General features: G+C 43.3%; 1 protein-coding gene across 1 annotated transcript; it reads right to left on the reverse strand.

Annotated features, from left to right (window-relative positions):
• Window positions 1–974: 974 nt before the first annotated feature.
• On the reverse strand, window positions 975–11,510 carry LOC140849489 (nuclear envelope pore membrane protein POM 121-like). Its single transcript, XM_073236779.1, has 7 exons — window positions 11,430–11,510; window positions 8,541–8,615; window positions 6,849–6,999; window positions 2,480–2,571; window positions 1,786–1,859; window positions 1,207–1,319; window positions 975–1,079 (listed from the first exon to the last, which is right to left on the reverse strand). The coding sequence occupies exons 3-7, from the start codon at window positions 6,909–6,911 to the stop codon at window positions 975–977; spliced, it is 447 nt and encodes a 148-aa protein (XP_073092880.1). The 5' UTR covers window positions 6,912–6,999; window positions 8,541–8,615; window positions 11,430–11,510.
• Between the last annotated feature and the right edge of the window lie 786 nt (window positions 11,511–12,296).

Consider the following 12,296-nt stretch of genomic DNA (forward strand, 5'->3'; position numbering starts at 1 on the left):
ACACAATGCCTCCCCCCCAACATTGCCACTGCAGCAGATTCTAGGAAGAACAGAAAACGTGAATTTTGGTATCTCAAATGTGATGGTATTGGTGCTCTAGAAGACTTATGTGCCAGGGATTCAGGTGTCAGCAAATATGACTCATCTCTACCACAGGTTCTTAAAGTATTCATTGCTCAAAATCAGGGAAAGGCTCTTTATTTCTACCCTTCACAGATCATAAGACAGACAACAGGGGATAAAACTTGGCCTAGCAGGGGTTAAATGTGTGGACACTAAAGAAAATCCAATCATCTAAACCCAAGCACAGCTGAGAGCAGCTAAGGAATGGGCTGCAAGCCAGCAGCCCTCTGACTACCAAAACGAGGCGGCCTTCTCCAGCTTTAAGGATGGCAGGCCCTTCCCTACAATTCCCTCCTGATGAGAGGGTTCTGAAGCCGTCAGGCCTGCACCAGCTCAGGTGTGCTAAGCCAGAGCAGGTTCAACCATTTCAGTGACTGGCTGGCATGCTGCTTTCCCCTAAGCAGAGGCTGATGGCACTGTGTGCTCCCCAGAAAGCTGTCCCACTCGCCTGGAAAAGAAGGTAGGCCCAGGGAGTTTGCCAACTTCCCCAAGCTCCCCAGCAGCAGGTTAGTGCTTGGGGCTGGGAGGGAGGCTGAGGAAGCAGCAGTCCCCGCAGCAGGCAGGATGAGATTAGACGGTGGAGGGCCAGGAGGGTTCGCACTCTCAGAGTTTGAGGCAGTTTCGAAGGAAGAAAGAAAGGCTTGTCCTCCCTGGTGGGAGAATTCTTTCCAGGGGCCTCGCAGGGCACGGGGAGGCTCAGGGACTCAGGGGAACTCGTGTAGAAATGCTTCCTCTCAATGTCAGTGCTCACTGTGCTCGGAGTCCACTGAGAACCCAAGAGCTGGATTTCTCAGAGGAGAAAGACCAAAATATAACCAAAGGGAACCGTCTCTGGAGTGTGAAATTAACCCTTATTCCTTACCAGTCTTATCCTTGAAGACGGTCTTCAGCCACTCTGTCTGAACTTGCTCATACTCTTCGACTGTGATGGTATAGCCGAGCATGGGAGCTTCAGGCTACCAAGAGGAAAAGGAGAAGCCGAGCCAGTCAGAAGGCAGTGAAAGAAACCTGCACTGACCCTTCCATTCCTGGGACTCAGGGGAGCCAGGCTGGGGTGGGCAGGGGCGGGTGGACAGACCATACCATGATAAGTGGGATCCCTCGCCTGGACGGCACCAGTTGGAATTTGCGTCTACGTGGCCGCGAGCTGCTGGGTGGAGAATCCCTGGAGTTGGCCTTCCCAGATGTGGTTGTAGCTGCAAATAAAATATCAGACTTACTTTCTTCTCTTCTCTTTGTCTTTCCAGCCTAGTTTTTAATACTGAACTTTCACTAGGTGTCTCTGAGATTCTATCTTCCATGGTTTGGGCTCTTGGATGGTGTTGGCAAGATTATTTCTAACAGTCAAGAAGCCATGAGGTGGTAATCGCTCCAAATGTGTGCACATGGTTGCTTACTGGACAGAAATTGCCTGGACTGCACAGATTACCCCACCTAGGCTTACCTTACCCTGAACCCCCCATGTGGCCTGGGTTATGCTATATGAGTCTAGGCCACCTTTCTCCCTTACCAGACCGTAAAGCCCGAAGGAGAGGAACATCTGTCTCTGTAATTACCATGCCCCACACAAATCAAGGCTTAGTACATGTTTCTGGTGGGTTGTAGTCCATGCGCCCTCCATACACACTACCGCCAACACATGCCATGCGTTCGTCAACTTACCCTGTTCTCCCTGGGACCCCTTCTCACTTCCCAAGGGATCTGAGGAGCCAGAGTTAGGAGGAAGCTCCTGTTTTCTGTAGGAGGAAGAGGCACAATTAAGTTTAGAAAAGTGCTGGATAATGTCTTATACCCTCCTAACTACCCACTGGCCAAAGTCTAGAACAACCATGACTAAGATCTCAGTGTGTCAAGACAACAAATAAAATAAATCAAAGAGAATTCCTAAAGAAATGAAGGGAGGCAGTTGAGAGAAGCCACAGAGACACCTTTGTCTTAAAACAAGCACAAAACAATCTCCAGGACCTTCCATACAACCTGCCAAATGTCTGAGAGTTGTAGTCACAGCTCTCTCTCTAAGAAAGCGGCATTCTAGTCGGGCACCTAGAGGGTCAGCTGGGGTCTAGAATGTGAAGCCTGCTGCCCACCCCCATCAGTCACTCTGTTCACTGCGTCCCATGCGGCCCTTCCCCTTACACCCCAGCCCTTCATGCTGAAGATGAGGGGGAGCAGAGGCAGGTGTGGTAGGTATGTGATGACTGCAAGAGACGAGAGCGATTCAGGGCGGCAATGTCACTGCCCTTTGGATGTGAAGTGCTTTGATTCTCCAAATTGGAGTCTCAGAAAGCCTGAGAGCCAAGTGAATTCCCCTCCTTTCCTACCCTCTCATTAATCCACAGAGCAAATCAGCGATTACCTCATTTTCTTTGCTGGCCTCTCTATTGTCTTCATGTAGCACGAGTTGGGGATGGAGAAGGGTGAGGCACTGGAACCTCTTCTCTTACAGAGCTAAAAGCCAAACACAAGTCACGTGACTGACCCTATGTAATAACTTAGGAGCTGACCTTCAACATAATTCTGTGGCTCTAACCCATCACTGTATATAAAGTCTCCTCTCCAAGTGACTAAAAAACATTTCTTTGTGAAGAGGGGCTTCTGGAAAGTGAGTCAATTGCCAGTATTAACTATGGGTTATAAAGTCAGAGAAAGTAATGGAATGCTAATAAATGGCGGAGGAATGAGCGTGCTTTCTGCATATCCTGGAGAGTGGAACGTCATACTCAGTGGCGGCTGAGAGCGAGCTCTGATGCATACAAGGTCATGCCGTATTAGTCCATGGACATGATAAAGGGAAACTCAGAAACTCTTCCAGTGAAAATAAACCAGTAAGCTAGTTTGGTCTTGCTTTCATTAAATTTTCAGTTTTATTTTATTAAATTTTAAAAATATGCTATTGTGACACTTGTGACTTTTGCAATATCTATGGTATTTACTGTCATATGATAATTATCCATACAGCCATCCATCCGTGACTAGCCAGCGTTCAGGATAATCCAGTTCAACAATTATGGGAAAAGTGTTTTCTCTCTACCTCATAGACTGTGCATACACGTACAACACAGACGTGATAAAAGATTTACATTTGGAAGTGTAACAAAGAAAAGGACTGTAACAAAACAGACAAGCTGTTAGATAAGGTTGGGTAGGGAGAGACTGTACCAGAGAGAAGACAGAAAGCTGACAGGCGGTTACATAAAACTAGGAACCTTTCTGTATAAAAATATTGTCACATGTGAAAGAGACTTTACTATACACCTTTTGTGCCATTTGAATTTTCAACCATACTAATGTTTCCATAAACTATGAAGAAAATAGGAAACCAAAACACCCCAAAACAAAAACAAAACCATAAGCAACATTAAAAGGCAGGTCTTTTCCATTAAACTGATGAATTAATATCCGTACCATGTAAAAATGGAGTCTCAAAGTTCCATATGAATATAATGAAGGTGTCAAATGAGAAGTGGACAAGGAATACACAACAAGGCAACTCATAAAAACAATCTATGTCTCTGGCAGTTAGCTCTGCATTGGAATTCCATTTTTATTTGCCTAGTTCCTGCTTCATAAGGATTCAAACTATACCTTCAAACTCTACAAAGAATCTGAAGATAAGTATCGCGGTTCCATCATCAAGAAATTTACAATCTGGAAAAGAGACAGGACAGGACACAAAATGATGACAGCAACCAAAGATAAAGAAGGTCTCTGGCCAGGAGCCTAAGAAAAGATTATGCAGAGTTCAGTTAGAAGAATCAGTGGATGAAGGTGGTATCTGAGATGGTCCTTTATGATTTGACTTAAAAAAAAAAAAAACACTTGGAGACAGACAAACTTTATAGGCTTGCAGTGGGATGGGTAGTCATTCTGGACAGAGAACAGAACATGGAAAGGTCAGGAAGCAGGGAAGTATCAGTATTAGGTGCTCTTAGGAACCATTTTGATTTGCCTTAATTATGGGGTATATATAAAGGGATAAGAAGTTAGAAATGCAAGCTTGAGGTTAGACAATTTAAGGCCATTGTAAATATTTCTGCCTTGGACAACAGTATGTCCTTTAAGACAAATGGAGACACCAATGCCACACACAGAGAAGTCAGAGGACTGTTCACTTTCTCTGTTACATAATTAGTACCAGTTTGATGCTGGTACTAATTTACATAATCAGTACCAGTTTAATGCTGGTAATGATTTACAATGGCAAAGCTAGAACTTCTAATTTGCACAGCTTAGATTTGGGTGTTTACCAGTGTTCCTCTGAAAAATCAAATTAAGTCAAGTAGCTATGCTACCAGTCCAAATATGAGGGCTGCCATCTGGGCTGATCGCACTGTGTTCACTATTCACCGCCCGTTCTTCCCATGAGGCATCGTGTAAAGAAGGTTCATATATAGTCTCTGCTTCCTGACACCTGCTTCTGAGAACTTACATTTTCAAACATCACACATCTGTAGGGGGCTGCTAACTACTCACAACAGAATATCCAAAAGCTGTCAGTGTCAGTGAGTGTACATCTTGCAGTAGGCCACAGGCTCCACTGGTAATGGGAACTTTACAACAAAATGTGGCAAAGGCCTAGTACAGTGTTCTAGACCAACCGCCTGCTGAGGGCAAGCAGCAAATGCTGAAGAAGATGAGGAGCACATCTGTTTGGAGGCATGGCAGTGTGAAAGAGCTGCTAAAGCACTGAGACGCTGTGGAGGCAAGACAGAGAAGAGAAGCCCGGAGACGAGCCTACATTTGGGTCTGCATTTTCCCCCAGGTGACCGCCATTTCCAATTAATTCAAATTAAGATAAACTAATGAACATTTCTAGAATAAGAAAAAACAAAACCTATATTTAAAACCCAAGTTTAAAGGCATCTATACAATAAATACCTCATGATTTTCAATGAATAACCTTTTAAATAAAATGATAATGTACATTATGCTGATTAAAGTGAAGATAATTTACAATTATGAGTCCTTCTTCATTTTCTCTATGACTGAAATTCAATCCTATGAGGACAATGTAATTTTGTTGTGATACAAAAGTACATCATAATAATTTAAACATAACTATTGCTCAAGACTGAAGTTACACTACGTGAAAACATGCATAATTTCAAAGCATTATAATTAGATTAAAAGCCAAGAAGGGCACATCTCAAAAATATAAAACAACCTGTTAAAAAGTTTAAGATTATTGTTACCTTGCCTGCTTGTTAGGCCACCATACATAGCATTGTATAATGTTAAGTCTGAAGCTCTGAGTGTGAATTAAGTTCCCTGAAATTAAAGGACTGTACTTATTTAAAATTATAGTAATAGGTGGCACTTCTTGAATGTTTACTATGGACAATGCAAACTCTTGAACACTTTATATGTACTACCTCACAACTACCTTATGAAGTAGGTCAGAATTATTATTTCCACAAGTGTACAGTTTTACATTCAGATTTTTTATTACATATATTAATTACATACCTTGAAAGAAAAAAAAAAAAAGAGAGGGTATAAGAGACATGTGAACCAAATGCAATGAGTTGATTTTTGGTCCCTGATTCAAAGTAACTATAATAAGATAGGGTAATAAGGGCAAATTGGAGTGATAATAACTAACATTAAGTCATAATTATTCAGAGGAATAAAGGTATTGTGGTTATTAATGTTCAAAAAATTAAAAAAATACACTGAAGTACCTACAGGTGAAACAACATGTTTGTACTTTAAAACACAAGAGCAAAACCAACCTGGGGTGGGGGTGTTGACGGAACAGGACTGACAAAACAGTTAACTGCTGGAGCTACATGGAGGTTCATTATGATATTTTCCCTTCCTTTTGTGTATGTGTGACATTTGATGTGAAATTGTAAGGAGGAGCAATGACTATGTATCTCATAGTTCTGTTGTGATCACTGATTGAGGAAATGGATGTACAGTGCTCAGCAGAGGGCCTAGTGCAGAATAAAGACTTCGTACTGTTGTCCTCTGCATTGCCATAACTGCCTGGCTGGGGCCTTCATCTCCTACATTTGTCACTTATCATTAACATGTCATTTATATTACTCTAAGAGCCTTCTGTATGGATGAAAACTTATGTCAAATTCTTTCTCCTCTCAAAAACCTCCTCCGCACATGCATTATTTTTTTCAAGCTTCTATATATTGGGTGCCCACTTACTGACAAGCACTGTAATGGGTGCTTTTCAAACATTACCTTCAGTCTTCACAACAGTCCTTTAGAGATGAGAAAAAGAGAGTTCAAGTCATTTACCTGCCCAAGAGTCTATAGCTACTAAGTGCCAAAGCCAAGATTTGAACCCAAGTCATTCTGGTAGCAAAACTTGATCTGTTCTCCAGTCTACACTACATCCTTTCTAAAAAGAATTATAACCACTTATTTTAAAAACTTTCATTAAATTCCCAGTGCCTATAGGATTAATTTATGACCCAATGCAATCCAGACTCAATCTACCTTTTTAATCAAATTAGTACCAGTTTTTGAATTATTCATCCTTTGTCCATCTGTCTATAATAATGGCTGTGTCTTGTATTCAGGTTTCCACATAAGCATTCTGGGCTTTCTAGTTTGTTCCACTGGTCTATAGCGATCATTCAGGGGTTGGTAACTGCTGTTGCCTTAGAGGTGATCTCAGCATCTGACAGAAGGCGGCTAGTAAACACTGCATAATCAACTAATAAATGCAAAGACCCCACTTCTTCCACACCACCAGGTGAATGTACCTGAGAGATCCCTCCAGTCGAGCTGTGGTCGCTGGGAATGGCATTGTGACTGCGACCAGACATAGGGATGCCACGTGTGTAGGGGTGGAATCTCTTATTTAGGCGGCCATCTGAGCTCTGGACATTGCGGCCACTCTTCAGAGGCCCAGGCCTAAAAGGGAAACGAAAGGGAAAATCACAGATGTGCTACTGAAGGGCAACAACATTGTTTTAAGGCTTTATCCCATGGTCACAAAATCGTTCTAATGTAATGAAAAAGGATAATGTTAATTTTACTGTTATTTCAGCTAAACCTGTCTCACAAAGTCAGAAAGGGAAAGCTAAGTATTTTAAAAATTAAACATATGATTCTACTTATGTGTAGTCTGGGAAATGCACACAAATCTATAGTGACAGAATGGGGACCAATGGATGCCTGGCAGCAGGGACAGGGTGAGAGGGAGGTTTTAAGGCTTCACCGAGGGGCACGGGGAAACTTCTGGCAGGAGTGGTGATGTTCATTATCTTGACTGTGCTGATGGTTTCACGGGTGTGAAATTAGACAAAATAGTTATTGTGGCAAGTTCCTCAAAATGTTCCTCTCTGATTTCAAAGAGGAAAATGTATAGGACAATAATTCTGATAAGGATACATATCAAAATTTATCAGATTGTACACTTTAAAGAGGCGCAGTATTTTATGTCCATTGTACCTCAATAAAGCTGTCAAAAAAAATTAGGAGGAACCAACCACTTTTTCTAAGATTCAAACTGAAACAGAAATTTCCTAAACATCTTTCCTGTGAACTAGCCATTCAACCTTTGTGACAGCGCAGACAGCTCACTATCTCTGGCTGATGAATGTCAACCAGAGACCAGTTTATTCCTACACTGGGTGAAAACATACTTCCTCCTTCACCTACTTCACCTATGGATCCCATCTGGAGCCAAACCAGGCCAATTGTCCTCCTTTCCTGTGACAGCCCTTCAGACTTTGGCAGACCATTGTCCTTCCCTCCCTCACTTCCTTACGCCCCTCAGGTTTTTCTCCTCTGGGCCAGTACTTATGTACCTTTAGAACCCCCTTGCCCACCACCACCACCCCGTGACATCTTGAGCTGCTTCCCTCTCTCCCAGTGAATTTCGGTCTGTGTCTGCCTCGTCTTGCAGGGCAGCACAGCCCACCAACAGTGCTCCACGGACCATGGGACTAAGGCATTCGAGCACTACCACTGACCTGCCTCTTCCCCATCTTTGTTCTCCTATCAGCACAGAGTAGGAGCATGTTAAGCTTTCTTGGCAGCCATGACATTGTGCTGACCCAAATTCAAGATGTAAGTCACCCCAAGTCTTTTCACAAACATTTGCAGCCTCTTTCTCTCCCAGCCAATTCTTCCTCAAGTATAATTAAGCTCAAATGCAGAAATCTAACATTTTTCTTAAATTTTGTACTGTTGCATGTTATCCATTGCACAAACCTTGTGATATTTTTGTTACATACTCGGTTATTCAATGTATCTACAAACCCTCTTAGCCTTAGCATATTTTATGCATATTAATGAAAAATAGTAAAAGGAATTAGACAAAGTAGTTATTGTGGCAAGTCACTCAAAACGTTCCTCTCTGATTTGAAGGAGGAAAATTTACAGGACAATAACTCTGATAATGACCTTTTTTCAAATAGGAAATCCCAACCAGATGGATTCTCACTTACTTAGGCACAAAAGGAGTACGGACTCCTTTGGTCAGCACGGGCGTAAAAGCTGACCTCACACTGCTGTCTTGGCACCTGTGACAAATCACAAACCCTCAGTTAGATGATACGACTTTCTCTTTAAAGCACACTCTCATATTCCTGAGATCTTACACTCTTTCTATGGAACATAGGTTCATGCTAGACAAGAAAAGATTGCTTCAAATCTCAAAGATTCAGGAAGGTAAATTTATTATAGGCCTGTCCTAATCTAATAAGAAAAGTATAAAAATGCTCCGAGACCTTTTGAACTATTCAGGTGTACTGATTATTTGCTAAGTTCTCCCGAAAGCACCTCAATCACAAATTTAATATCCTCCCACCCATAAATTAAAGACAAAAAAACACTTTAGTGACCCAACTACACCCATCCCCCAATGCTCTCATTTAGTTCAGTCTGTTAGAGAAAACTTCACACATCACACATAAGGGCCTGTGCATGGTGCACATAATCACTGCTTATTCCAATCATGGGAAAGCTAATACAGAGCCCTCAGTTATAGGCTCACTGGGGTCTAGAAAAATTACCAACCTGGAGAACATGAGAAACCTGTTTGGACCCTAATAATAGTAATTTTCTCTCTGACCTCCACAAGATTCCTTCAATCTTTTATGCTAAGTCATCAGAAATACACACCCAAAATCAAACATTTTAAAAACCTGAATGTTCACCTTTTCAAATAAATGTACTTCTCTAGGACATAGTGCTGCCACCCAAGCTTTGAATTTTGTTGTTATCACTCAGCCAGTGGGACCAAATGAAAAATCAAGTCTTTTAATCTAATCATCTTTATCAGCCAAGTTACATCCATCAAGGAGGTTTCCTGGGTACACCTCTTTGAGCTCCGCTGATACAATGCATTGGCCCAAAGAAATAAAGTAGCAAAACCTATTGTAGTACTATGCTTTAAAGACAGACAATATTTTCACCTGAATTAGGGATATTTTAAGTGATTTACCAAGTATTCTGCTAAACCCATACTGTATTAAAGCTCAGAGCTTTAAGAACTGAAGGAAGGGAACAGTTCTGGCAGCACATCTCATAGCAAAGGCTAAAGGAAGGCAGGACATGGCTGATACACACCAAGGTGCTTAAAGAGGTTAAACACCTTGTTTTTTGGGTGTTGAGAGGCTTGTGAGACACACAAACCCACTTAGGACTTAAGAAGAAAAAAGGATTTAAAAGCCAAGTCCTCCACCCCGAACAGCCAAAGCAATCCTGAGGAGGAAGAAGAAAGCAGGTGGGATTATGCTCCCCGGCTTCAAGCTCTACTACAAAGCCACAGTAATCAAGACAATTTGGTACTGGCACAAGAATAGACCCATAGATCAGTGGAAAAGACTAGAGAGCCCAGATATAAACCCAAGTATATATTGTCAATTAATATATGATAAAGGAGCCATGGACATACAATGGGCAAATAGCAGCTTCTTCAACAACTGGTGTTGGCAAAACTGGGCAGTTGCATGCAGTTGAATGAAACTGGATTATCGTCTATCCCCATACACAAAACTAAACTCAAAATGGATCAAAGACCTGAATGTAAGTCATGAAACCATAAAACTGCTAGAAAATAACATAGGCAAAAATATTCTGAATATAAACATGAGCAACTTTTTACTGAATGCATCTCCTCGAGCAAGGGAAACAAAAGAAAAAATGAACACATGGGAGTACATCAAACTTAAAAGCTTCTGTGCAGCAAAGGACACCATCAACAGAACAAAAAGGCATCCTATAGTATAGAATATATTCATAAATGGCATATCCGAGAAGGGGTTATGATCCAAAATATATAAAGAGCTCACATGCTTTAATACCCAAGAAGCAAATAACCTGATTAACAAATGGGCAGAGGATATGAACAGACCACTTTTCAAAGAAGAAATTCAGATGGTGAACAAGCCCATGAAAAGATGCTCCACATCACTAATCATGAGGGAAATGCAAGTAAAAACCACAATGAGATATCACCTCACGCCAGTAAGGATGGCCAGTATGAAAAGAGTAAGAAGAACAAATGCTGGTGAGTATGTGAAGAAAGGGGAACCCTCCTACACTGCTGATGGGAATGTAAGCTATTTCAACCATTGTGGAAAGCAATATGGAGGTTCCTCAAAGAATAGAAATAGCATTTGACCTGGGAATTCACTCCTAGGAATTTACCCAAAGAATATAATTCTCAGATTCCAAAAGACATATGCACCCCTATGTTTATTTCAGCACTATTTGCAATAGCTAGAATACAGAAGCAACCTAAGTGTCCATCAGGAGATGCATGGATAAAGAAGAGGTGGTACATATACACAACGGAATACTACTCAGCCATAAGAAACAAACAGATTCTACAATTGGCAGCAACATGGGAGGAGCTGAAGGATATTATGCTCAGTGAAATAAGCCAGGCGGAGAAAGACAAGTACCAAATGATTTCCCTCCTTTGTGGAGTATAACACGAAGCAAAACTGAAGGAACAAAACAACACAGACTCTCAGACTCCCAAGAAGGGACTAGCAGTCACCAAAGGGGAGGGGTGTGGGAGGGTGGGAGAAGGGGATTCAGGGGTATTATGATGGGCACACATGGTGTGGGGGGGATCAGGGGGAAGACAGTTTAGTACAAAGAAGGCAAATAGTGACTCTGGCATCTTACTACGCTGATGGGCAGTGACTGCAATGGGGTGTGGCGGGGACACGATAACAGGGGTGAATGTAGTAACCACATTGTTTTTTCATGTGAAACCTTCATAAGAGTGTTTATATCAATAATACCTTAATAAAATAGAATTTTTAAAAAACCCAAAGAAACAAAGTCAACTCCTCGGTCTGGGGAGGGTCAGCGTATCTTACCGGCAGCAAGGCCTCCAAGGGGATCGGAGGAAAGGAGTGGGGACTGAGGGGTGAATGGGGTAGCGACGGGCCGCGGGAGCCGGCGGGGCGGGGCGGGCGGGTGGGCGGCTCCTGGCCTCCGGGGCGGGGCCGAGCTGCGGGGGGCGTAGCTTGCTGAGAAAATTTCCCATGCGGAGGGATCACCGAGATCTGGCAGGCGAGCAGGGCCCAAGGCTCTCTGCCACACGAACTCCCTTCGCTAGCGCGCCGGGGCCAGAGGCGAGGCGAGCTTTGTGCGTTGGCAGCGCGTGTTCCGAAGTTGCCGGGAGACGGCGCGCGAAGGCCGTCTCGGGGCTCGCGGCTCAGTGCCCACCCCTCCTGCGGGAGTCAGGGGGACAAATCACACCCACTCTTATGCTGCCTTGAGCACCTTGACCATGTTTTTATGAACGTTAACGTCTCTCCCCATTGTTTCCTCCTTTTGCGCCCCTTCCAGGAGGGAAGTAGAGGGTTAGGGACGTGATTAGTCTTCACTGCCACATGGTACTTGTTGGGGGGAGGGGTCTTCACTGGCCAGCTCCTGGTCCCACTGGCTGGGAATGTCCTGTGAGACCCTCCCCTTCCTCCCTCCCCATCCATTGCCTTGATGGGCTTCGTCATGGCCAGAAACCGGGGACTTCTTGGGCACATTCTGCCCCAAATGTGGCCAGGCATGGGGACAGCGTGTCCACGCCTGCCTTCTCCCCAGGCTGGGAAGTCAGGGACCGCAGACCCAGGTCTCTCTAGCCCAGGGGCTCTTAAATATGGTGGTAGGAGGGGCCAGCCTGAAGGACATGGGGTTCTGTGTCAGCCCTAGGGTCAGGCTGTTAAGATACCGTGGGTCAGGGC

Source organism: Manis javanica, chromosome 5 (assembly GCF_040802235.1).
Source record: "Manis javanica isolate MJ-LG chromosome 5, MJ_LKY, whole genome shotgun sequence".
In the NCBI taxonomy this organism is placed as follows: domain Eukaryota; kingdom Metazoa; phylum Chordata; class Mammalia; order Pholidota; family Manidae; genus Manis; species Manis javanica.

Coding starts and splice junctions, on each gene's coding strand:
- LOC140849489 (XM_073236779.1), bottom strand. CDS start 6,911: ATGTCTGGTCGCAGTCACAATGCCATTCCCAGCGACCACAGCTCGACT. Junction 2,572..6,848: donor CGACTGGAGGGATCTCTCAG/GTACATTCACCT, acceptor TTTGGCTTTTAG/CTCTGTAAGAGAAGAGGTTC. Junction 1,080..1,206: donor GAGGGATCCCACTTATCATG/GTATGGTCTGTC, acceptor TCCTCTTGGTAG/CCTGAAGCTCCCATGCTCGG.